This window comes from Vulpes vulpes, chromosome 13, assembly GCF_048418805.1.
Source record: "Vulpes vulpes isolate BD-2025 chromosome 13, VulVul3, whole genome shotgun sequence".
NCBI classification, from domain to species: Eukaryota; Metazoa; Chordata; class Mammalia; order Carnivora; family Canidae; genus Vulpes; species Vulpes vulpes.
The window spans coordinates 32,245,929-32,271,733 of record NC_132792.1 but is presented as its reverse complement, the minus strand read 5'-3'; the positions used below and the strand labels follow the sequence as shown (position 1 = coordinate 32,271,733).

The 25,805-nt window shown below is 41.0% G+C and overlaps 1 protein-coding gene and 1 long non-coding RNA gene across 29 annotated transcripts in view; one reads left to right on the top strand and one right to left on the bottom strand.

The window, feature by feature from the left end:
* The window catches only part of LOC140595154 (uncharacterized), a 35,624-nt gene extending 21,478 nt beyond the window's left edge, over nt 1–14,146 (bottom strand). For both annotated transcript variants that reach the window (XR_011996552.1, XR_011996553.1), the window contains exons 1-2: nt 12,667–14,146; nt 666–826 (exon numbers count right to left, since the gene is read on the bottom strand). This is a non-coding gene — a long non-coding RNA (uncharacterized lncRNA). The remainder of the gene's footprint in view (nt 1–665; nt 827–12,666) is intronic.
* A 1,176-nt stretch (nt 14,147–15,322) lies between these two features.
* RIMS2 (regulating synaptic membrane exocytosis 2) overlaps nt 15,323–25,805 on the top strand; it is a 589,976-nt gene continuing 579,493 nt past the window's right edge. For 18 of the 27 annotated variants that reach the window (XM_025994824.2, XM_072734082.1, XM_025994821.2 and 15 more), the window contains exon 1: nt 15,323–15,945. In XM_025994824.2, the coding sequence (XP_025850609.1) occupies nt 15,770–15,945 (176 nt within the window). In that variant the 5' untranslated portion in view covers nt 15,323–15,769. The remainder of the gene's footprint in view (nt 15,946–25,805) is intronic. The other 9 variants (XM_072734100.1, XM_072734081.1, XM_072734089.1 and 6 more) reach the window with 2 other exon arrangements.

Here is a 25,805-nt window from a genome sequence, read left to right as displayed (position 1 = left end):
AGCAGAAATGGGATTCTTTGGGCTTCTGTTTTAAAAGGAGTGAAATTGACTGAGGCTTTTTTTTTTTTTAAGCCAGAGATCCATTGCTTAACTTGTTTCTGTTCCCAAAGGGCAGTTCTGAGGGCTGTGATACTCTTTTCCACCCACAACACTCCTTTAACCACCTAGTTCCATTTTCCAAATATATAGATAGCACTGAATCCACCATAAAACTATTTTATCCTTCCTTGAGTGCTCTCTGTTTGCAGCTCAGTGCTAAATAGAAATATAAGGACCCCTGACTTCAAGGAACTTACAATTTACTTAAGGAGGTGAGAGATATATGCATAAAGACACAGTATAGGGCAAACTAGACAGTATTTATAGAAACTGGCATTGTCAAAGAGATGGTCTTTAATTGGACTTTAGGGATGGTGGAATGGACATTCTTGACTCTGTAACTAATATTCATTACCTGCTTTTGCATTACTAACAGCATCTAGACTTTACCTTGGATAATATCCTCTACTCTAAGCTCAAGTACTTTAAAGGAAGCTTATCCCACCTCAAGCTTCAGGAGCAATTGTGGTTGGTTTAATCCAATCATTAGCATGTTCCATTTCCCCTGGTCATATCATTGTTCAGTTGGGGCTATGGGCAGGGGTCAGGAAGAGAAGGATACTGACCCAATCAAGGTGAGTTTCAGGAATCTTGTTTGGAATGCTGGGAAGAATCTCTCTCTTCTTCCAACAACAAGGTGAAGCCTGGAACCATTACAGCCATTTTTCCAGATGTCAGTCAGCTTGAGGGTGAAGGAAATACAGGGAGGAGGGCACTGGCAAGAGAACTGCAAAGAAGCAGAGGTAGAGCCACTGGATCAAGACAATGTGAAACCTGTTTTACCACTAGGCCAATATATTTCCTTATTATTTAACCTAGTCTAAATTGGTCTGCTTCATGTAGCTGAAAGCCTTCTGGATTTAGATGGCTACATTTCAGGTAAGTAAAGAGGCTGCAGTGTTCTGGGTATAAGTGCTACTTAAGAGATGCAAGTAAGTCAGAAACTCCTTGAAGACAGAGAATAGACTAGTATGTTTGGGGTGGAGGGTCTATAGAATATAATAGGGCAAGTGTAAGAAAAAAGTGGTTTGGAGGCAGATGTGGAAAAATTTGAAACTCAGGCTATGGATTTTGGACTTGTTTTGTAGGCAGGGTCAATTAATGAGTTTTATTGGGAAATGTCAGAATAACACTTATTGAGCACTTACAATGTGCCAGGCATTATACATGTATTACCTCATTTAATTATTAAAATATTTAATGAGATGCTATCTCTTTTCCTGTTTGACAGATGAGGAACATGCTTAGAAACATGGTTGGTAATTGGCAGAGCTTAGAATACTTGCATTCTGATGTTAGGGCTAATACCCTTAACTATTACTTTAGTGTGCCTACTCCATACAATAGTGAAAGTGGTGCTTTTATGTATTTATTTTTTGACTTTATTTATTTATGAGAGACACACACAGAGAGAGGCAGAGATATGGGCAGAGGGAGAAGCAGGCTCCCTGGGGGCAGCCTAATGGGGGACTCAATCCCACAGATCTGGGATCAGGACCTGAGCCAAAGACAGATGGTCAACCACTGAGCCACCCAGGCATCTCATAAAAGTGATGCTTTTATTTTCTTTTTAAAAAAATATTTATTTATTTATTCATGGAGAGAGAGAGAGAGAGAGAGAGAGAGAGAGAGAGAGGCAGAGACATAGGCAGAGGGAGAAGCAGGCTCCATGCAGGAAGCCTGATCTGGAAATCCATCCCAGGACACTGGGATCACACCCTGAGCTGAAGGCCTATGCTCAACTGCTGAGCCACCCAAGCATCCTAAAAGTGATGCTTTTAAAAGGTTAATCGGAGGCGCTTGGGTGGCTTAGTTGGTTGAGTGTCTGCCTTCGGCTCAGGTCATGATCTTGGGGGCCTGGGATAGCCCCACATTGGGCTCCCTGCTCAGCTGGGAGCTTCCTTCTCCCTCTCCCTCTGCCTGCTGCTCCCCCTACTTGAGCTCTCTCTCTCTCTGTCAAATAAAAAAAAATCTTTAAAAGGTTAATCTGCTAGTGGTATGTGGAATGATTTGGAAGGAAGAGTACAAGGGAGTGAAGCAAGGGAAATAGTTCTGGCACAAAGTTTTAGAAGTAAAGAGAATACAGTGATTATTTTGTCCAGTTCTACTCATTTTATAGAGGATTTTGTAAGTTCAGAGATTGTGACGCCTAAGATGACATAACTAATTAGCAGTATACTGACTCAAAGTCCAGTGATTTTTCTTCTACAACATGCCTAGGATCCTGCAATTATTTGAGTGGGATGTGATAATAACCTATGTTAGAATGGTGGTAGTGAGAAGAATTTATGGGATATCTCTGAGATACTGTAGAGAAATAATAGTATGTAGGGGCTGACCAGATCTAAGCAAAACATAAGGAATAATACAGATATTTTGACATTTCTTCTCCAGAAGATCTGGGGGGAATGGTGACTACAGTGATAGAAAAACGGGAGGTAGAAAAGGAACTTTATTTTTTTTGTTGTTGCGGAAGGGTGTAGTCGATAAATTGTGTTAGGCATATTAAATTTGAGGTGGTAGTGGAACCTCAAGTATAAATGCTTGTAAAGCATTTTTTTTTTTTTCCAGCCATAGAGTAAATATTTATTGTGCCCCAGGTGCTGGTCTAGATGCTGGGGAATAAAATGGACCAAGTCCTGCCCAAGTGTGTAATATTAATTATATCAGGTAGTCATGAAGGCTGTGAGGAAAAGATGGAGTAGGGGAAGGGGGAAGATGAGAGCAGATTCTGTTTGAAAGGCCATAGGCAGAGAGGCCCTTCTGAGGAGGGGCACCTGAGCTGAGACATGAATGAAGTAAGAGAGTAAGGGACAGGGGGTGGGGTAGGGTGGGGGGTGGAGTGTCTAGGGTTGGAGCGCTCCAGGCAGAAGGACCAGCACAGGCCAAGGCTTGGAGGCAGGCAGGGGTCAGTCACAGGGAGTCCAGAAGGCAGGCAGGGCTGGGAGTGGTAGGATCTCCTTTATGAAGTTAGAAGCACTCTCTTGCTCCTTGTCCTCTTCCTTGTCCAGGGCTAGAAGCCAGATGGGGCAGGGCCTTGTCCACACGGTATCATGAGGGTTTCTATCCTGCCGGCCGGAGGGTGCTCCAGAAAACTCGGGAAACTCCCAGATGGCAGAGGCCTGGCCCGCCTGGGGCAGGTGGGGGACCAGGGCCCACCTCCAGCTCCGGTGGCCGGGACACTCTCTCACCGTCCCCGTTCCCCCGGTGGAATCAGGGAGTGGGGGCAGCCCCTGCAGGCACCCCTCACCAAGGTGGGTAGGGGATGGAGGCGAGCTGGCAAACACGCAGGTGCAGCCGCCCCATGGAAGGAAAGGGGGTGGGCAGGGCAAGCCTCACCCAGTTTTGGGGACAGAGGTAGGGGGTCTGTCCTGACTCAGGAGGCTCTAAGGCACGCAGGGCGGTTCGCTTGTCTTTCACTGCCTGGTCTCTGCCTCTGGGCAGCCCTGGTGGCTCAGTGATTTAGTGCTGCCTTTGGCCCACAGTATGATCCTACTAACCCTGGATTGAGTCCTGCGTTGGGCTCCCTGCATGGAGCCTGCTTCTCCCTCTGCCTGTGTCTCTGCGTCTCTCTCTGTGTGTGTCTCTCATGAATAAATAAATAAAATCTTTAAAAAAATGCTATACAGATACTTGAGTATGAAGGACTAAGATTGGAGATACAATTTTATTTACTTATATTTTTAATTTTAAGTAGAGATTACCTAAGGGTAAACTTAAGTAATGGGGCTTGAATTTACAACCCAGAGATCAAGAGTTGTACATTCTACTGACTGAGCCAGCCAGGTGCCCCTTAGATATTAGTTTCATAGAGTAGTGGCTGGACCCATAATTTTCATTAAATACAAATTAAAAGTAAACAACGTGAGGCCATTATTGTTTTTTTTAAATCTCCTGCATCATCTGGGTTAATTTCAGTTACTTAAAAAAACTTTAGCAGAATAAACTTTCAGTTACCTGAAAAAAAACTTTTGTAATGCTTCTGCTGGATTTGTATAAAAATCCTCCAATCAGTGGTGGAGAGAAGATAAGGAATAATATGCTTAAAGTTGTACCTTATTACGATCATCAGCTCCATACACATTTGTATATTAGAAACACTATTTATAAGGTAATTAATTCCTGTGTGCATATATTTTAACATTTGGGGGCCAAACTCCTTCTTTTTCACTTTTGGTACTGCTTCCATTTTATTAAAGATTCTCATGTATAGTTTTATTTTTAATTATTTTTTTAAAAGATTTTATTTATTTATTCATGAGAGACACAAGAGAGGAGAGGCAGAGACACAGGCAGAGAGAGAAGCAGGCTCCATGCAGGGAGCCTGATGTGGGCCTCCATCCCGGTCTCTAGGATCACGCCCTGGGCTGAAGGCGGCGCTAAACCGCTGAGCCACCCGGCTTTAAAATGGAGCCTTATTTATCCTTTGCTTACATATGGGGAATGTGTCTATTACCTTTCCCATGCACTTACAAAGGAGCTCATTTTCTCAAGGGTGTTATGATCTTGAGACATCTTCTGGGATTTTCAAACCCTGGTGTTTTTTCTCAAAGGAAAATGATGTTGTGGAGCCTGCCAACATTTCCACACCTTCAATGTGGTTTTTCAAATGTTACCATTTCTTAATTCCTTGACTGCTGGGTAAAAAAAATTTAAAAATATTAAAAATATCCTAAAAAGGATACATTTTAAATAACTAAAAAATAAAGGCATTGGGCTGCTTTTTATGTTGATTCCCTGCAATACAGATGCTGAATTCCTTTTTCATGCTACCCAATAGAAATTTCTTCGAAAATGAAAATGTTCTATATTGGTTGGTACTCTGCAAAACGTAGCCACTAGCTAGCCACATCTAGGTATTGAGCACTTGAAATGTGACCAGTGTAACTGAAGAACTGAATTTCTAATGTTATTTGATTTTAATTAATATAATAATAAATTGATATAAGTTTAAATAGCCACATAGGTCTAGTGTGGCTATGGCTTTATGGCTAGTGGCTGCCATGTTGGACAGCATAGCTCTAGTTCAGTCTGACACTATTACAGGGTTAAATAGAATCCAATGGCCAAAGATGGCTATGGCCAAACAGTGTGTTTTTATGGTCTTTTCTTATTTTGGGGATGCAGTTCAACACTGATTTAGTGAGATTTTATACCTTTAAATCAAATTAAGTGAGACTACTAGATTCTTTTTTTTTTTTTTTTTAAGATTTATTTATTTATTTATTCATGAGAGACATACAGAGACAGAGGCAGAGACACAGGCAAAGGGAGAAGCAGGCTCCATGCAGGCAGCCCAGTGTGGGACTCAATCATGGGACTCCAGGATCATGCCCTAGGCAAAGGCGGGCGCTAAACCTCTGAGCCACCCACGGATCCCTGATACTACTAGATTCTTGTGTGGACTCCTCTCTCTTTCTCACCTGTCACAGCTAATTGGTCATCAAGTCCTATTCATCCTACATCTTTTTTTTTTTTTAAAGATTTTATTTATTTATTCATGAGAGACACAGAGAGAGAGGCAGAGACACAGGCAGAAGGAGAAGCAGGCTTCATGCAGGGAACCCAATGTGGAACTCGATCCAGGGACCCTGAGATCACGCCCTGGGCTGACGGCAGGCGCTAAACTGCTGAGTCACCCAGGGATCCCCTCATCCTACATCTTAAAAATATTTTAAAGACACTCCCTCCTTTCCATTTCCATGGTTCAGGTTCTATGTGACCTTCATTATTTCAAATGCTTCCTTATTTTTCTCTTTATCACCACTCTTGCTTCTGTCCATTTCACTTTCTACCTGTTCAGAGAGTAACCTTTCCTAAAAACAATCTCACCATATCATTTCCCTACTTTAGAATACACTTCACACTCAAACTGTGGTCCATGGATCAGCAGTATATGAAGCTTCACAAGGAGCTCACTAGAAATGCAGAATCTCAGGCTCTACCTTAAATTAACTGAATCAGAATCTGCATTTTAATGAAATCTACAAAGCTGATTTTTATGCACATTCAATTTTGGGAAGCACTGTTGCAGGATGAAGTCCAACTCCTTACCATATCTTAGAGGTTCTGCTTCCAGCCTCATTTGCAGCAACTGCCTCTCTCAGCCTCTTAATACCCACACTCCAAGTCATACAAAACTATCCAGTTCCATGCATTCATCTTTCTTTTTTTGCCTAAATAATTTCTCTCAAAACCCATTTGAAAATTCTTTCTATGATCACTCATAAAAGGTAGTTATATCCTCTTTTTATTCCCATAATTATATAGATACCTCTCTTATAATATGTACTACAATGGCTTATAAGTGTTTGTGCCTCGTACTAGACTGTGAAGTTTTCCAGGCGGACATTATTCCTTATACAGCTATGTTGTTCTCAATAGTTTCTGATACATGCTTGCTGTTTGAGTGGTATGTTTCAGAAGCCTTAGATAATGGTAGTATTTTATAGGATCGTTACATTTGAAAGGTAGAAAGAATCTTACTGATCATCTGGTAGAAGAATTCTATTTTATAAGAGGGAAACCAAAGCTCCCAAAATTAAATAACTTCTCCAAAATTATTGGCATGTTGACATTTTCTCTGTATATATGAGGCACCCTATAAAACATCCAGCCAATAAATAAATTTATTATTCTCTCACTGGTATTTGAATGAACTAAATTATCCTTGACTAAGATAAAGACTCTAATAAACTTGGATTATTCTTGATCTCTTCTGTTAATCTTTTCTTCACCTTTCCCTTGTGGGAAATGACAGGACTCTCTTCTATCTCCTTTTCAGTTTAGTGTTATATGACGCTAATCAGAAAGATAGTGAAGTAATTAGGGATGCAGTACCATCAGTACACAGCTGATAGTAAGCTTTGCCTCTCCTTTCATCAGATCTAGGATGCAGTTTCTTGAATTTCAGTGTCTGGCAGAGTAAAGGACATGGACGAAAGTATTTGGATCAGACACCATCTAGATAAGGCTAAAGTGATCCTCATAGGCAGAGGGAGGCATTTGAAGTATACAGCAGCCAGTTCATGTTGCAGAAGATAAACCCACCCTGTGACTTTGAAATCCACAATTTTGTTGGAAATCTTAGGTTGCAGGTTATTCCTAAGTGATTAGACTTTGGCCAAGACTTCCACAATCACTTCCTACATGTTTTCAAATAAACAACTATTATTTTTTCTTCCAGTTGGGAAGATTATCATGGCTTTATCTTCTTGCACTATATTTTAGGCTATGTGGATAACTTCTATATCCATTATTATGCTTCTTACAAATTCTAGGCCACTTGATCGATTTTTGCCAGCAATATTCATCAGAAGATGGGCCCAGTATTCTTGGTATTCCTATTTCTGGATTCCAGACAGAGTAAAAAAATCTTGTCCTAAGGGAAAATATAATCTAATCAGAGGGATTTACTCTTTCTTAATGGAGAATTCATTAACTATTTCAATCAAAATTTTTTTTCAATCAAATTTGTTAAATATCTAGCATGTAGTATGGTAATTACAGGACGGTTAGGACATGGACCTTTATCTTGGAACCACAGTTTGAATTTTACAGATTTTTCTATACCCATTACATATTGTCCATCTGAGCCTAATTCATATTGCACCAAATACAGCACAACCACAAAATTTGATGGGTAAATGGGTACTTTTGAGAGTGAAAGGAGTTGCAATTAATCACTACATCTGGGGCAGCCCCAGTGGCTCAGCGGTTTAGCGCCGCCTGCAGCCCAGGGTGTAATCCTAGAGACCTGGGATGAGTCCCACGTTGGGCTCCCAGCATGGAGCCTGCTTCTCCCTCTGCCTGTGTCTCTGCCTTTCTCTCTCTCCTGTGTATTCTCATGAATAAAAATAAATAAAGTCTTAAAAAAAAAGCTACATCTGATCAACAGATTACACAAGAGCTGTCCTGTGCAAGCTGGGATCGCGTCAGGCAAACTGGAACGTATGGTCACCTTAACTAAATATTAGTTTCTATTATAATTGTTTTTTTTTTTTTGCATTTTAAGAAAGGGAGTTTAGGACCAGTTTGGGTTAAATATAACTATTTTATGATGCCTATTACATGTTAAACATTGCAGTGAAAATGTACTCATATTTTAGTCAGGGAAACAATATATGCATATAACCATATTAAGCAATTGCATATAATGGCATTAATACTCGACAGGGAATGGGGAGACCTCAATTTGAACATTTGCCTTAGAATTCAATCTTTTCCTTCCGTCAAATCAATTAACCTCTCAGGTAGTTTTCTAACCTATGAAATAGAATGTTACTAATTCTTCAAGAGGTGCTGTGAGAAGGTGGTAAAAAATGTGAAAGCAGCTAAGGTGGCATGTATTGAATAACGAATGCTTGATAAAAGATAATCTGAGTTTGTTGATTTTCTAGTTTAATGAAAGTCAGCCAGAGTGGAGACTAGAGACTCTTACTCTCTTGCTAAACATTTTTATTATGAAGGATTTTTTTTACTGTCTTCCATGGCCAGTTTTGCTCCCTTCACAGCCCTATCCATATTATTTTTTTAAAATAATAAATTTATTTTTTATTGGTGTTCAATTTGCCAACATACTGAATAACACCCAGTGCTCATCCCGTCAAGTGCCCCCCTCAGTGCCTGTCACCCATTTACCCCCATTCCCTGCCCTCCTCCCCTTCCACCACCCCTAGATCGTTTCCCAGAGTTAGGAGTCTTCATGTTCTGTCTCCCTTTCTGATATTTCCTACCCATTTCTTCTCCCTATTTCCTACCCATTTCTTCTCCCTTATTTTGAAGCAAATCTCAGATATCACATCCAGTAATTTCATCCATAGGTATTTTAGTATGTATTACTAAGGATTCTTTATTTCTTTTTTTTTTTAAAGATTTTATTTATTCATTCATGAGAGACACAGAGAGAGGCACAGAAACATAGGCAGAGGGAGAAGCAGGCTCCATGCAGGGAGCCCGACGTGGGACTCGATCTCGGGTCTCCAGGATCAGGCCCTGGGCTGCAGGTGGCGTTAAACCACTGCGCCACAGGGGCTGCCCGGATTCTTTATTTCTTAACATCATCACAATATCATTATTAGTCTAAAAACCAACAATTATCTATTATTATCAAATAGTTACTGTCCAAATTTCCAGTTCTTTCAAATGTTTTTCCAGTCTTTTTTAAAAATCAAGGTCCAAATGAGGTTCATGAATTCTTGTACTTAGATGAGGTCTTTTAGGTTTCACTTAAAGTTTAGATCCTCCTTCTAGCTCTTTATTTTTTCCTTATAATATATTTGCTAAAAAAGCTGAATATTATAATTCCATGGTGCAGTTTAAAATGGTCCTTTGTTCTCAGTGTTTCCTGTAAATTGATAGGTGGATCCAGAAGATGTTCAAATTCAAGGGTTTTTTTTTTTTTTTTGGAAGACAACTTCACGGGTTGTGTTGTGTTCTTCCATCAGGAAGCACATAATGCCTGGCTGATTATCTTTTATGATGTTAGTAGCTGTTGCTGTTTAATTGATATTTAATGCCTACATCCATTTGTTCATTAGGGTTTTTACATTTATTTCTGATCCCATAAAATTCACTTGTTTTTTTTACTGTGGTGGTAAGTGGTCAGAGTTGTAACTAAGATGAAGGTATAATTAAGAAAACAGTAACATCAGTTATGCCTCTATGTCTCAACCTCCAATAATTGTCCTATTGCACTTTAAAGATGTGCTCACTGATTGCTAGGAGGGAATAAAAATAGAAATAACTTTGTAATGCTATAAATGAAAGATGATTAGAATATGATTTTCCCAGATCCTTTTAATATAAATGACTCTATGGGTTTTATGACATAATAATTAAGAAATAACCTCCTACATGGCTAAATACACAAAAAGTAATTAATAAAGCTTATTTACACTAACATCCACTAAATTTTTCATTACTTCTTGGTCTCAAATCCCAATAATTAAACTATACTAATCTGGAGCTTCTTTTCTGGGAATAAACAATGTATTCTTTCTTTGATGCTGTGCTCTTTTGTTGTCACTAATATAACACTGTTATTTTAATTTAAAATGACAGTATGGTCGTATAACCATAGCTAAGTATTTTGTGTTGCTTTTCCAATAATGCTGATTAACTTTTAGTGAACCAGTCATATTCTTCCACATAGCTCCTGGTTAAGAAATAACATGTTGTCATTTGACAACTGGCAAGATTAACAGTCAGCTGTGGCCACTACACTGACTGACTCACTCAGGGATTTAAACCATGACCTTGGCCTCATTATCATGCTGTTATAATCTACTGAGCAAAATGGCCAGAAAAATGAATCCTGGAGACAGGAGGGAAAAATTCTGCAATTGTGTCTCCAAGCCCACTGCACATCTGTGTCCTTTCTGTAATTCTATTAGCAGCTGTTCTGGATATGGATGAGGAACTGAAGGCAGGATATTCTCCTGAAAATTAAAGCTGATCATGTCAGTTGTTCATTAAAAAAAAAAAAAAAAAAAAAAAGCCTCCACTGCCTGTCCAATGATATAGAACAAGTTCAAATTTTTCATCACAGCATATAAGGTTATAGCATGATCTTTCCACCACTTGCTTCTCTGGCTTTAGCTCTTGCTACAATTCCCATCCTCTTTCCCTTCATACTCCAATAATAGTGATTTTTCTTATGACTTTGTGACCACTCATTGAGCCTCTATAATACATAAGATGGTTTGGTAGGCTCTGGGGAAACTGGAGTGAAAGGCATATTCCTTGCTCTTAAAGAATTCATGGTCTAGTTGAGGCAACAGACAAAGAAATAAATGCCTACAATGCTATGTGACAAGTGCTATCTGTTAGCAAGGTCTGTGCAGTGCTAAGAGAGCCTGGGGGTAAAAAAGGTGGAAGGAGAGGGGAAGGATGAGCATACGAAGACAGAAAAGATAACTGAGAGGAAGGTTATGGGAAAGGGAGTAGAAAGTCACAGAAATGAGAAACTACACATTCAGCAAAATCCACGAAGGTTGTCATGCTGAAGAGGGGAACGGGTTGGTAGGTTGCATTGAAGAAAAGCCTAGAGGTAGGCAGGAGATGAACTGTAAGGGAACCTATATACCTTGACAAAGTTTAGATCTGACTTTTCTGCACCTGTGTTTCCCCCTTTTGAGAAAGCTTTTCTCCCTTTCTCCTGCCCAACTTAAACCAATAACTGACAAATTCTCTCCCCAGAAATTTACTCAACAGGTGTTTGTCGGAACACCTACTATGTGCTCTGTACTGTTCTAGGTGCTTAGGCTACATTAGTAAAAATCCTGCTCTGTGCATGTGCTTATATTCTAGTAGAGGGAGGCTGATGACTAATGATATGCATAGTAAGTTGGGATTAGTGAACACGGAATAAAAGTTGTCAGAGAGTAGCCAGTGCTATGGAAAAAGGAAAAAGTAGGGTACAGTAAAGGAGATTGGAACAACCAAGGAGTAGGTGGGGCAGTTGAAGTATTACATAGGATGAATAACCGAGCAGAAATTTGAGGGAGCAGAGGGAGTCAGCAAGTGACTATCTCCATGAAGAGTGTTCTAGGCAGAGGGAACAGCTAGAGGAAAGCCTGAAAGAAAGTAGTGGATGAGGTCAGGGAGATTATGTGGGATGTGTAAACAAATTAAAGAGGTTAACTTTGACTTAGTGAGAATGGAGAGACAATGCAAGATTTTGGCCAGTGGAGTGAAATGATCTGATTAATGTTTTAGGAGGCTTGCTCTTCATGCTGTGTTCAGAAAAGACTGTAGATCCACAAGATCTGTTAGGAGAAACTATAGAAATGCCAACCATCTAAGTATATACATGTACAGTAGGAAAGCTGCAATGATTCCAAGCATTTTAGGCAGCCAGATAATCTTAGCAGAGTACTGAGTCCTCAGTAAGTTCTAGTGATGTGATTAGTTTATGATTTTAGTTTAGAGATGCTTCCTAGGACTTATTCATAGATTTCAAGTAGCTATCACATGTAAAAATGAAAGTCCACAGACCTAAAATCTTAAAAAACTTGTGTCCCTGCAGGTATTGAAGGAAAGGACTTGCAGTTTGGAGTTAATGTGTAGCCTATCAAGAGGGCCTTGAGAATTCAATGATGAAGATGGTCAGTTACTTCTAAAGTTAAGAACAATCACAGTTTGAACTCAACCTCAAATTCACATATCTGAGGGACATGCCCAAGTAAAATATATACCCTACAGGATACAGGGAGATGTGATAAACATTTTAAGTAGAATATTAAACCAGAACAAACAAAACAGAATGCTCTAAGATTCAGATTATAGATCAAAAGATAAGAGATCTTTTGAAGGTATTTTACTTTCAGTTTTGAGCATTACAATCTTACACTAGATTGGGTCTATTACTTTGAAAAGTAGTCCATTTAAAATTCTATGTGATAAACATTTATACATGATATACGGTCTGACACATTTTTATTTTGAAAAGATATATGAATCAAGGTGGAAGATGATTTTAACATACTTCCTGAGGATTCCCTTTAATAGGAAAATCACGTGTTGCAGTAAAGAAATGTAAAAATGAAACACAGTAAGATCACTCACTTTAGCTTCAATCCTGTAAGAAGTCAGCTCTCCCAATGATATCAGTTCATGTGCATTGTATTTCATAAGTAAGCAGTGTGTCCAAGCAGGTGAGAGGCAGTGAAGGCACAGGGAAGCACAGCCACAGGCACCCAGCATGCTATGTTACTGGTAGAAAATGGTGCAGGGCCCAGAATGTGTCTCTACTGTAAAGGAGGACCAAAACTCTTTAATTTGGACAACTACTTTTAAGTTCACCTTTATGTACTCAAAATAACTAAAAGAAGTGCTCTTCTTGTTTTCCACTTCCCAGTTTCTCCTGTTTTCTATTTTGCAGTGCTCACAGTGCAATTCTGAACCTTTGCTGTACATTAGTCACTTAGGGAGTATACCTATGACCACAGTCCTAACCCCAGAGATTGATTCATTTGATCTAAGGTTGGACCTAGGTGGTATTTTTGAAAAGTGACCCAGTTAATTGTAACTTGCAGCCAGGGTTGAAAAGCACCATTTTTACTCAAGTTGGAGTAAAAATATCTAGATTCTAGTTGTAATGATGCCATTTACTAGCTGGCTGATGTTTAAGTCCTCAATTTTCCACAGGATGATGAGGTTGGCTTAGAGATTTATAAAAATTCTCCAGTTCTAAACTAAAACAAAATGTAATAAATTGGGATACATATAATCTTTTCTATTTTGCTTAGCTGTAAAAAGGAATTATTTAGAGTAGACTAGTTTGGTTTGAAGCAGATGAATTTAAAAAAGTGTACACTTAAACTTTTCCTTCTTCCTTCTTCCCAATTACAAGGAATGGGAGAAAAAAAAAAACCACACAGATATTTAAGCTTAGAAGTCACAAGAGACTTCTAGGGCTGCTTTGTCTGTCCCCAGCTCTCTTAAATTGGGAGTTAGTCATATGGTACCTGGGGAACAGGGCAGAAGGGAGACGCTTACTACACACCACAAAGGTAAATATAATACAAACCCCAAAGGCCTTATAGTACTCATGTGACCATAAACTGGCTTGTACTAAACACTGCAAGTGTGGAAGGTGAGGTAGGGGTGTGCCCATATACATAGACACACGCACAAACACACTCCCCAACTCTCTTGCGGAGAGTGCCCTGAGGAGGACGGTCACTAGCGCTGCGCGCCCTAACCCTAACCCAGCCAGGACCACTCTAGCCTCCCCTCCGCCCCTCCCAGCCCGCCCCTGCCCTGCCCCCACCCAGAGGGCGGCCAGGTCCGTGCCCAGCTAGGTCCAGAGAGGCGGCAGCGGCCAGTGCCATTTTCCCGCAGCTGCTTTTCCGTATCTTTCACCGAATCCACCTCGGTGCCTCTAAAGTCAGACCTAGACATTAGCCCGATCGCCTCGCTTCTCTGCCTCTTCTCTCTGGACTAGGCCCCCCAGTAAGGGCCAAAGAGACCGAAGCCCATGGCCCAGGCCCAGGCTCACCCTCTGGATGATCCTAGCACCCTCTCGGCTTCCTGGCTCCTCTTCATCCTCACACCTCCCCCAGACAAACCCTAACTCCCTCAATCTCACCCCCCCCCCACTTCCCCGCGCTCTCCCAGTTGTCCCCTCGGCATCTCCTAGCATTCTTAGCCGTCAGCCTTCAGTTTTCTAGAACTTCCTCCCCCCACCCCGACCCCCACCCCCAGCACTGGGTTCCAGGTCCCCGACATCACCTGCACTCCCTACTCGCTCACGGCTCCCTCCCTTCCCCTCAAGGTACCCTGGCGGGCCCCCGGCCCCACCCCCACCCCCGCACCCAAGGGGACCGCCCCACCCCTATACTCTCCTTCCTCCCAGGACCCCACCCACAACACCTGGGAAGCCCCTGCACACTCTTTCACCTCCGAGCCCGCCGCCGGGGCATCCTCCCCCCTCTCCCCAGTCCCCTCCTCTCCAAAGCCATAGGTGCCCCTACTTCCAGGCACACCCCATCTCCGGCCCTGACACTCCTCTCTGCCCCCAGGCTCCCGCTCCTGACCTCCCGACCCGACCCACAGGGCGCCCTCACCTACCGAGGCTCACTCCTCGGGCGCCCTCTCACAGGCTCCCGTTCTCCATAGGCCCCCCTGCCCCCGCCCGCCCCCAGCCCACCGGCCGCGCTCGGGAGTGTGTCCTGGGCGGCCGGGAGGTGACGCGGCCCCCGCGGGAGGAGCCCGGGAGGCGGAGGGGCGGAGGAGGCGCGGGCGGCCGCACCGAGCGGCGGCTGCAGAGCGGCGCAGGGCGCGGGCCCGCGGCGCCCAGTCCCCGACCCACCGGGCGGCGGCGGCGGAGGGTCCGCGGGCAGGCGCGTGATGAGCGAGCACCCGCGCCCGGCCCTGCTGCGCGTCGGAGCTCGCGGGGATCCGGGCGTCGGCAGCCGGAGGGCCCCGGCCCCGGGCCTCGCCGCCGCCCGCCCTCGTCACCCCGTCCTGGCCTTCGCTTCTCCGCTCTAGCCCGGGGCGGTCTCCGGCGGCCGCCCCCGGCCCCGCGGCCCTTCCCGATCCCGTCTGGACGGGTCCTCCCTCCGCGGCGCCTGCAGGCTCAGGACGCGTCAGTCGGCGGGACAGCCGCGCGGCCCCTCCGGGAACCCAGCCCGGGCCTCGCTACCCTCGCGGCCCCCGCCCCGCCGCCCCGCCCCGCCCGCGGGCGGCCGCTGCGTCCCCGCGCTCCGAGCAAGTTCCCGGGACTCCCCGGGGGCCGCGCCGCGGCTCACCCTCTCCGCTCCGCGGCGGCGCGCGCCCCCGCCGGACACACTCGCGCCCCGGCCGGCGCGCCGCCCTCCCGCCCGCTCCCTCCAGTCACCCCACCCTCAGCCGTCCCCGCCACCTTACTCCGCGCCCTCCCCCGCCGCCCGGCGCGGCCTCCCGCTCCTCTCTGCCGAACCGCTCACTTGCCAGCCCTTCGCCCCCGGGAAGAAGAAACGTTTCCCGGAGCGCGCTCCCCGGCCCTCGCTCCCCCCGCCCCGCCCCGGCTCTTTTTCTCTCGGGGGAGGGGGCTGTCCCTCGGATTGAAGGCCATTGATTTGTATGCATTTGTCCCGGCGCCGGAGGCTGCCCCAGCCGCCCGCGCGGTGCCGCCGCCGCCGCCGGAGTCGCCTCCCTGCCTCCCTCGGGTGGGTGAGCTCCAAACATGTCGGCTCCGGTCGGGCCGCGGGGCCGCCCGGCTCCCACCCCGGCGGCCTCCCAGCCGCCCCTGCAGCCCGAGATGCCCGACCTCAGCCACCTCACGGAGGAGGAGAGGAAGATCATCCTGGCCGTCATGGATCGGCAGAAGAAAGAAGAGGAGAAGGAGCAGTCGGTGCTCAAGTAAGGACCCGGCCCCATCTCCCGCCTCCCTCCCTCCCCTCCGCCCCCACAGCCGCTGCCCTGCTGCCGCCGGCGCGCCCCGGATCGCCGCCCTCCCTCCAGCCGGCGGCGCCGGGGCCACGAGGGCTGCGGCCGGCGCGGGCCGCCGGGGCTGCTTTGTGGGTGTCGGAGCGCGGGGGTGTGTGTCGGGAGCGAGGGCGCCGAGGCCGTGAGACGGGAGGGCGCCGAGCCTCTGGAACGTTGCGATTTTCCCGGGCGTCCTTCCGGCTTTCCCCGCGGGCCCGCTGGGCTCGGGGGCCCCCGCGGGGCTGAAGCGGAACCCAGACTCCGCGCGTCCCCTCTCCTCTCCAGCCGCCCCCGCGCGGAGGCAGTGACTGGGGCAGTGAATCCAATATGGCCGTGCACAGGTGCTCCCCGGCCGGGACCCGGCGAAGGCGCGCCGCCGCGGACGCGGGCGCGGCCGGGGCCCCCGGGCCCGGGTTTCCGCAGGGCGGTTCTGCCTGCAACGCGGAGACGAGCAGAGCTGCCCGCGGCCGCCGCGGGCAGGGGGGCGGCGGTGCGGGCGAGGGGCCTGAGCCCTGGCAGGTCTCGGGTGGGTGTGCGGCCGCCGCCATCTTCCAGCCCCTCCCCCTCGGCGGGTTCTGACACCCTGCGCTCTGCTGTTCTTCCTGTTTGCAACTAGTCAATCTGTTTAATCCTGAGGAGACTCTGAAGAGGCTCCCGTTCCTCCCATTACTGCGGTGCGGGATGCTTCCTACCTCGCTAAGTTCTACTTCTCGTGGGCACAGTCTGGGCAGCCGGGATTTTGCCGAGGGTGGGATAGTAAAGGCAGCGCCCAGGCATCTCGGGTTAGCGCCGCGTAACTTCAGCACCAGGGAGCTGTCCAGACGCTGATGCAGCTTTGAGACTCCTTTTCTTCTCACTCTAAGCAAAGATTTGTTTCTGCGGGTTCGCTTTTCAGTGTTTTATGGGCATTTGATTTCTCAGTTACGGTATGAAAGAGATTGTGCAGAAGAGGCGTAACCTTTTTATGTTTTTTCCAACTCAGCTTTTTTTTCTTTTTCATTTCACTTGAATTCATTTTACTTGAATTATTCACTAGGAGATTAACTTGTACAGTTTATGTGCCAAAGGTGGGATGGTTCATTGATGTGTTATCAAATACACTTTTCCCATATTCTCCACAGTAACACACAGTTGAAAGAGTAGAGTTCCTCTATGAAGGAACTAATACACTGACCTCTAAATTTTAAATTTTATGTAAATTTTAAAAACAGGTTGTCGAATTCAGTATTCTTTAATGCACTTATAAAGAAACAAGTTTCTGTCTATACGTACATTTTCATATTTTATAAAAATACCATAAATTATGGTAACAACTGCATCAACTATTTGTACAAATTTGAGAAAAAAAATTTCTCAAAAAATATTGAAGCACTAAGAGAGCAAGCAAATGTTCCTGACATATTAATTGGAATAAAGAAGAATCACTTCTTCAAAGCTAATTCCTGGGTTTGGAGGCTTGTTTGGGAATATGATTTATTAGTCAGCTTGGCAAGTGAAAAACAGTTAAGAGATTTAAGTGCTTATTTTAACTAATGGAGGAATAAAGCATTAATTTTGAAGCTTTTTGAGCATTCTACTCACTTAGCTTTACTACATACACTGACCACTCCAAGCTTTTGATAACTTAGGGTTTGATATTTAGATATATGAATCTATATTTTTTACTATACTTGCAATAAAATTAGTGGTGCCAAAATGATGTCAAATAAAATGTGGTTTTATTTCTTTGACCCACATATTTAAATGTACAGTGTGTTTTTATTTCTTTATAGTGTGCTAAATCATAGTATTACTGGCTAGTTCACTGTAGTTCCAAATCCATTTATTGTTCTGATATATAGAAATGTAAACGAACTTTTGAATACTAAATTAAGAATTACTCAGAGTGACCAGTATGTTATATTAGGAAAATGTTGTGAAAGGGTTTTTCAAGTAGGTTCATTACATTACATACATTACATTTCTGTGTAAACCGACATACCATGCAAATATATATAGTGTTCATACATTCATATTTGCACAGTTTAGGTAGAAACATTCTCTAAACATGCATTCACACAGTCTATGAAATTACACTGATGAAAAATCTATTCTTTTTATTTTAAATATGTTTGCATTTCTACCTAACAGTCTTGGAAGGAGACATGCCTCAAAATGGCCTACATGGTTTCAGAATTATTTTTATATTCATTTTAACAAGAAGTTTCTTGGAGGTTAAAGCATAATATACTTAAAAATTTAATTTTACATGTTCTTTAAGAATGTTTTTGGCCTTTGTAATATAGTAAGACTAGGCAAGGAAAATGAGGAAAAGATTAGACTTTATGTTAGAATTATAAGAAAAGATTGTTTTGAAGAATTTTATAATTTATTAAGTAATATCCATATTGGGTATTAAGTTATAAATACTATGTATAAGAAAAAATAGTACTAGTATTCTTCAATGATTACTATTTCTCATTAAATTTTAGGGGCCATTTTATCTTGTCAAGACTACTTTATCCTTTGTTTTTCTTTAAAAGAGTGGTGTCCATTTAATTGCATTTTAACATATATTCTGAGAGAAGGTCATGGACAGAGAAACTGAAAATCAAATTCATGTCTGCTGCTTGTAACAACTATGTTAAAAGATAAGTTTGATGTGTGAAAAATTGAAAACATTGGATGAAAATATTTTCATACTAAGTATTCATACAAAGTATTCATACAAAGTATGCATACCAAAGTACATCACAAGATGATATATTGGAGTACAGGAAGAGAATATTAAAACTTCTATTCCTATTTCTATTTTTACTTGAAAAAGAAATTAAGTTTTACTGATATTTAATACATGGATTGACACAATATTAAGATGCGTATGCTTTGTGAGTAAATATGCATGTATTAAGAAGTTCATGCCTGAGATATTCTTAATGAGAGAGGTGAGCAATCAAAGGAGATTAAGACCACTATAGTAGTCTCTCTCTTTACGAAGAGAATTAATTAGGAACTATTTATATTTAATTATTAGCAATTTCTTCAAAGCCTTGCTGAACAATCCACATACTCTGGAAGTCTTCTATCATCATCAAGTAACTTCATTTTACATGAGATTGAGATACTAAAATTTTGGAAGCATTTTTATATCTCAGATCCCTCAATGGATCAGTAATTACTTTTTTTTTTATCCTTACATGAACATCCTTTTATAGTTTTAGTTTTGACAACTCGATCTACTGGTAGAATCTGTAATGTTCTTTTACTTACTAGTATTTTTAAGCCTTGTCTTTCAAGATTGTAAACTTCTTGACGGTAAGAATAAAAATGTACTCTTCTTTGGAGTTTGTGTTTTGGAGCATTTTTAACACCTGCACCTATTAGTTACCTAATAAGTAATGTTGTTAATGAGGCATATTACACATTTTGTTGGGAAAATGAAGATACTTTTTTTGGAAAGAAAAGCATAATTTATTAATTCTATATTTTCCAATGAGGTTTTTTTTTTAATTTATTTTTTTGGTGTGATATTGGGGAAAAAATATATGAGAAAAGCAAAACCACTGAAATCAATAGAAAAGTTTTCATTCAGTAAATATTGAGTTTTTTATATATATATCATAGGTTTTTTTCAGATGAGGTGTTTTTTTTAAAAAAAAAAATTAGAAATTATGTTTCTTGATGTGCAAATTATCTTTTGATTCTATGTTTGGATTTTCTGTTAATGTTAAAGGGATAAAATTTGCCCCCCAAATAAAGGAAGACAATGAGGAAAAGTTTAATGATAGATCAGAGTGATAATTTAGCTTACATTTAAAGCATAGACTAGCAGTTCTGAATTTTTTTTAAATTTAATTTTACAAATATTTTTCAAAGTCAATTTATAAGTTTCTTTATTTAATGGATAATATATACTTATCATATAAAATTTCTTAGCTACATTTCCCCCCAAGCCAGAGGCAACGACTTGTGCCAGTTTATTGTATTACTATTCTAGAAATATTCCATGCATAAGAGTAGATATATATGTATATCACATATTGTGTGTGTCTGTAATGAGTGTGTGTTTGTGCACACAGATATATGGATGGATGTATATGTGGAAACATAAAAAACACAAATGTGTATTGCAGTTTACTTTTTAGGAGATCATTTCCACACCCATTAATATATAGTTTTCTTGTTCATTTTAATGGCTGCATAATATCTCATTTTGTGAATGTTCTGTACTTTCTTTGACTAGCACCATATTTTTGGGTATTTAGGTTGATTCTAATTATTTTGCCATTAGGAACAACACTGTGATAAGTATCTTTGTACATATATGATTTCCTACATACGTGAATATATCTTTGGAATAAATTCCTAGAAATGCATTGTTGGGTCAAAAGGTCAGTATATTTTAAATGTTAGTAAATATCGCCAAATTTACTTTCACAGAATAAGTATGCATAAATAACATAAACTAGTGAGACTCCCACATCCTTTCCAATTCAGTGTGTGATAATCTTTGTCAATATTTTTGTGAAAAATATGCCATTGTAGACTTAATTGAAGTTTTCTTATTATCAGTATGGCTGATTTGTTTTTTACATTTGTTTTACATTTGTTTAGAGTCTTTTGTCTTTTTTTTTTTTTTGGTCACTTTTAGTGATTTATAGAAGCTCTTTTTATTGTCATTTGTTTATGACCTTGTTTATGCCTTTTATTACTGGTCAAGATTTTTAAAAAATGTGTTTGAATTTATTATTTTGTGTTTTATAGCTTTGGGGTTTGTGTTGTACTTAGAATGATCTTTCTCATTCTAATATTTAAAAAGGTACCATATTGTCTTCTTATAGCTAAATGGAAATTTAAGACCATGGCGTATCAAATAATGGATGCAATGCAATCATGAAGACTTTAAAATAAAAATCATTATTGTACGTGTAAATAGCCATGGCCATTGTCAAAAATTGAAAACCTGTAGTTTCTAAGAATTTAAAATGCATTCCAAGACATCGATTGACTTATGAGACAGTACTTAATTCTTTATATATGTTCCACATTTTAAAGTAACTAGGACCACTAAATAATATCTTCTTGTTGACAATATATATTGATAAAGAACTGATCATACTGTGTGATGAAGAGAGAGGTAATGGAGGCAAGTGTGAAGGACCAGATGGATTTTGACTTGAAACCTTATTTTACTAATTAATATCTGTAAGGTCTTACTTATATTGTTAAGCACTCTGAGCCCATGTTTCCTCATCTGCATTATCTGAATAGTACCTTACACCTACCTCGAAGGATTGTTGTGAGCAATATAGACTAGATGTCCTGTCATAAGTAGGTGTGCAACAAATAGTCGTTATTAACAGTTTCTAAATGTTAATATTATCATAACATTCCTGGGTGAAATCTTACTTTTTTTAAAAAAAATAAATTGAGACATTCTCTTTCTTCTCTACCGAGAAGCCAAAAAACTACCTACCTGAAGATTTTTAAGTTACTTCATTATTTATCTAGAAGACCAGGGATGGAAAGGGAAGGTGATGAGTTAGAAGCAATTTCCTCAGCAAAAACCATTCTTAGAGAGTCTGATAACTAAGGCGTAGTACTAAAAATAATACAGCAAATTATTGGTTATTGGCAAGATACTGATTGTCTTGGGTAAATGTGAGGGAACTAATTTGTGCAAATTACTCTGTGATTGTCCTTAGATTTGCCTGGGATCAATTTTTTACTTTATTAATAAATGAAAATATGTATTTACTTATTTGTCTTATTCATATTATATCTGAGAACTCAGAGAATCTTTTCAGGTTAATGGATTCTGAAGAATTATTCAGAGTACTCTCCTTTCCATTGCTTCTCGGAAACACAAAATCTTTGTATGACTGCCTCTTTCTCATCTTTCTGACCATAGCTTCAAGTTTGCATTCTTAGAGAGCTTTCTTACCCAAACATTCTTAAGTAGGTTCTCCTCTTCCTTCTTTTCCAAAACATCTTTCATATTTCCCCGGTTATGCTTCTTAAAACTTACCATTTCTTTGTTTATAGCCTGTCTACCTTGCTAGATGATAAACTCCCAGAGAGCAGATACCATGTCTGTCTTGCTCCTCATTTTAGCCTTAGCTTCTAACCTAACACACAATGCTTTATGCATGGTAGTACTAAAAAATATTAGTTGGGTGAATGAATGAAACATTGAGAATGAGATACTGTGTTCATTTAGGTCCTGCTTGTTTTCAAGGTGAAATTCAATAGTCTAAAAGAAAAAGATATGCTTGGGTAGTAGTGCCCTTATTTTTTGAAATCAATTATAATTTTTAAATATATGTCCAGTTTTGCTTATATAACTAAAAGCAAAATTAGAGTATTTGCGTGTGATTGCAACTCATCTTTCTTTTAGGTTAAGCACATATCTGTTTTGACTAGAGACCAGAAGAGTATTGTGATATGTTGTTTTGAAATTTTAATTATTTTCTAATATAAGGAATATTTTGCTTTAAAAATTATTACTTTACTTTGGAAGTATTTGTAAATTTCCAGTGTGTTTACCAGAGCTGAATGGTAAGTGGTGTACAGACTATTGGATAGAAACAATTCTTCCCAGAGGCAGACAATCAGAGGCCAACCATAGTCATATGAACACATTGAAATGTAAGATGTAATGAAAAAAACACAATATAGGGGTTTTTAGTACATCATGATCATAGTAAAAAATATGTCAGATTAGTTAATTGAGAGTTTGTTTTCTCTTTGGTATTGTTTGAGGGGGTCAGACATTTTATCCTTTTTAATTCTCTAGAAATTTTACTCCTACTAGATAGTAAAGATTCTAGACATTAGAGATACTGTTGTATTCACTAGTCATCTGATGAAGTGCAGATATCTATCTTTGGGTGTTAAAATGCTTTGAACCATTATCAGCTAACTCTATAGGAACTCACTATAAGAAACATGGTAAACCATAATTACAATATTGCATGTAGGTGCTAGGAGACCACTGTGCACAGTGTATCATAGGTATATTCATAGAAGGGGAGCACTTGATCCAATTTGGGGGGATGACCTCTAGGCTGAGGCTCATAGGATGAGTAGATGTTAGTTGGGCAGAAAAAGACATTCTAAGCAAAAATATTAACACTCTCAAGTCTTCCTACCCTACCCTTTAACTTTCTTTGTAATAGAGAGGCAGGACATGGTCAAGAAACTGACTTGAAGTGGTTTAGAAGGTCTGGAGCATAGGGTTTATTGGTGAGTTAGTAGAGGAGACTTGAGAGATGGGAAGGGTCAGAGCTTCAAAGACGTTATATGCTCTTCTTTTGGTTTGGCTTTAATCGAGAGGGCAGGAGGGAGTCATGGGAGGATTTTAAGCAGTGACACAATATAATCAGACTTTTGTTGAAAAAACTCCCGCTCTTACAGAACGGGGGATTGATGAGAATATGTAATGCTAGAGACAAGAGCACTATTTAGGATACTCTTCTAGTAGTCCAAGTGACACATGATGTACGTATGAAAGAAGGCAGTCCTGGTGGAGGTCAAGAGGCAGGATAGCTTTGGAAATATTTAGGTGCCAAATTACTGGGATTTGCCAATAGTATAAAGTAAGCTCTTATGATGCCTAATATGCCCAACTGACTAGCATACATAATACATATCTATCTTTGCTCATCTCACTGGTGGTTAGCTTTCTAAACTGGTCTAGTCTCAGAACCATAGTTCTCTTGAGAGAGCACTTGGGGGAAAGGCTTCTTTTATTGTTTTACTTATTCTAAACAGTTTTTTTTTAAGATTTTATTTCTGTTTATATATTCATGAGAGAGAGAGAGAGAGAGAGAGAGAGGCAGAGACACAGGCAGAGGGAGAAGCAGGCTCCATGCAGGGAGCCCGATGTGGGACTTGATCCCGGAACTCCAGGATCATGCCCTGGGCCCAAGGCAGGCGGCTTAACTGGCTGAACCACCCAGGCGTCCCTATTCTAAACAGTTTGTAATGTGAATACTTATACTAGAAGTGACTACAACTTTGATATAGTAGGGGTAGGATGGGAAATAATAGAGTAATAGTAGGAAGCACAAAAAGGGAGAAAGAACAGAAGGCAAAGAAAAAGGGAAGAAGCTCAGGACTCTTTGAATCCATTCATAATTGTGAGGAAGCCTACTTAACATTTTAACTTAGAAAACTTTTTTCCTACTGAATATATTACCATTGTATAATTTTTTCAAAACTGCAGGTCTGCTTTCCTTTTATTGAACATTCCTTGCTCCCATTGACAACTTCATCTCCATGAATTTCTCATCATCTGGTTTTGTTTCATTCTTTGGGTATTTTTAACTATTACACAATCTTTGTTTTAGATGTTAGATTTAACTAGGACAAATTTCCTTTCTTGTATATATTCCTATATCACCTCCAAGAGAATTTTGGAAATGTGAGTATACTTTAGGAGAATATAGAATATAGATTAGCTGTGGAAATGACATTGTGGTTGGTGAAGATTCTGTTCTTTATATTAGCTTAGTGAATCATTGCAGGTTTCAGACAGTGCTGTGTTATGAAAGAGAGGTAAGTTTTGTTGGATTTTGTGATGGAAAGTTTTAGAAATAGGATTAGAAGTAGGATTATAGAAAGGGAAAAGTTTAGAATAGGTTTAGACCCAGGAGTGATAAAATATGATTTCAGATACTAAACAATACAGCTAGATAAAAGAATAAAACCATAATGGTATCTTTGATAAAGGGTTTGCTTCTCAGACACATATATGAACAATCTGTTTTATTACACATCACATTACACAAAACTCCTTTGGACTAAAAGCTGAAAGAATTAATGTTTTTCTTTGCACAAATATATATTTTTTGTAAAAATGAATTTTGTAGTGGAGATAGCTAGGTTTTCATCAGGGATTTACATTTCTCTTTCACAGAGTTGTTGCTGCCCAGCTACCTAGCCCTGGACTACCTTTTTTCAGATTTCCTTGTTTCTAAATGGGTTCATGTGATTAAGTTCTGGCTGATGATTTAGCCCCCCCCCCAACTCCACTCCATTAGACTTTTTATGAATAAGACATATGTTTCTGGGTTAAGTCAACTGATTTTAGGGGTGTGTCTATTACTGTGGCTATCTTAAGTAATATCAATCCTCTTGTTAGTATCTGTTATTTGTTTAACTTTGGGAAAACTTTAAAGTCCCCATCTGCACTGGTTGACTCCAGAAGTACTTCCATGGTACTAAACTTTATTACCATAAGTTGATTTCTCTTTGATGATTGTCTGGCCTAAGTTAATGTAAGTCTTAACTCAGCCATCGGATTCTTGAATACAGAATTTACTAGGGAGGGTCTGTTCTATCTGCTTGGGGACAATTGGGCTCAACCCCAACTGGGGATTTGTTATTGAAGGTGCAAGAAGGCACAGCCACTGAATCATAATAGAGATACTTGCTCTGGAAGCAAATATAGGATAAAGACTTCATGACAAAACAAAAATTTGCAATCATAGGATCCATTTTAGAGTCTCGTGTTAGATGTTTTATAGGTTGAAGGTTCATGGTTAAATTCCATTTCCAAACTAAAGGTTAGGAAAATTTATAGCAATTGGAAGTAAATTTTATAAGACCAGAGAGAGATACAGTTGAATGTCATTGAACTTTTATTATTGCATGTTACATAGTTTTTCCTTTCACCCCTCTAGATCTACTCCTACTCTACTGCTTTTCCCTCATTTTGCTGTATATAGTGGGAGACTGACCTCTATGGATTGCACCACTGGGGTCCCTTGTCCCTGACTTTTAGTTGGGTTTTGTGTCTTGAGATATTTGCA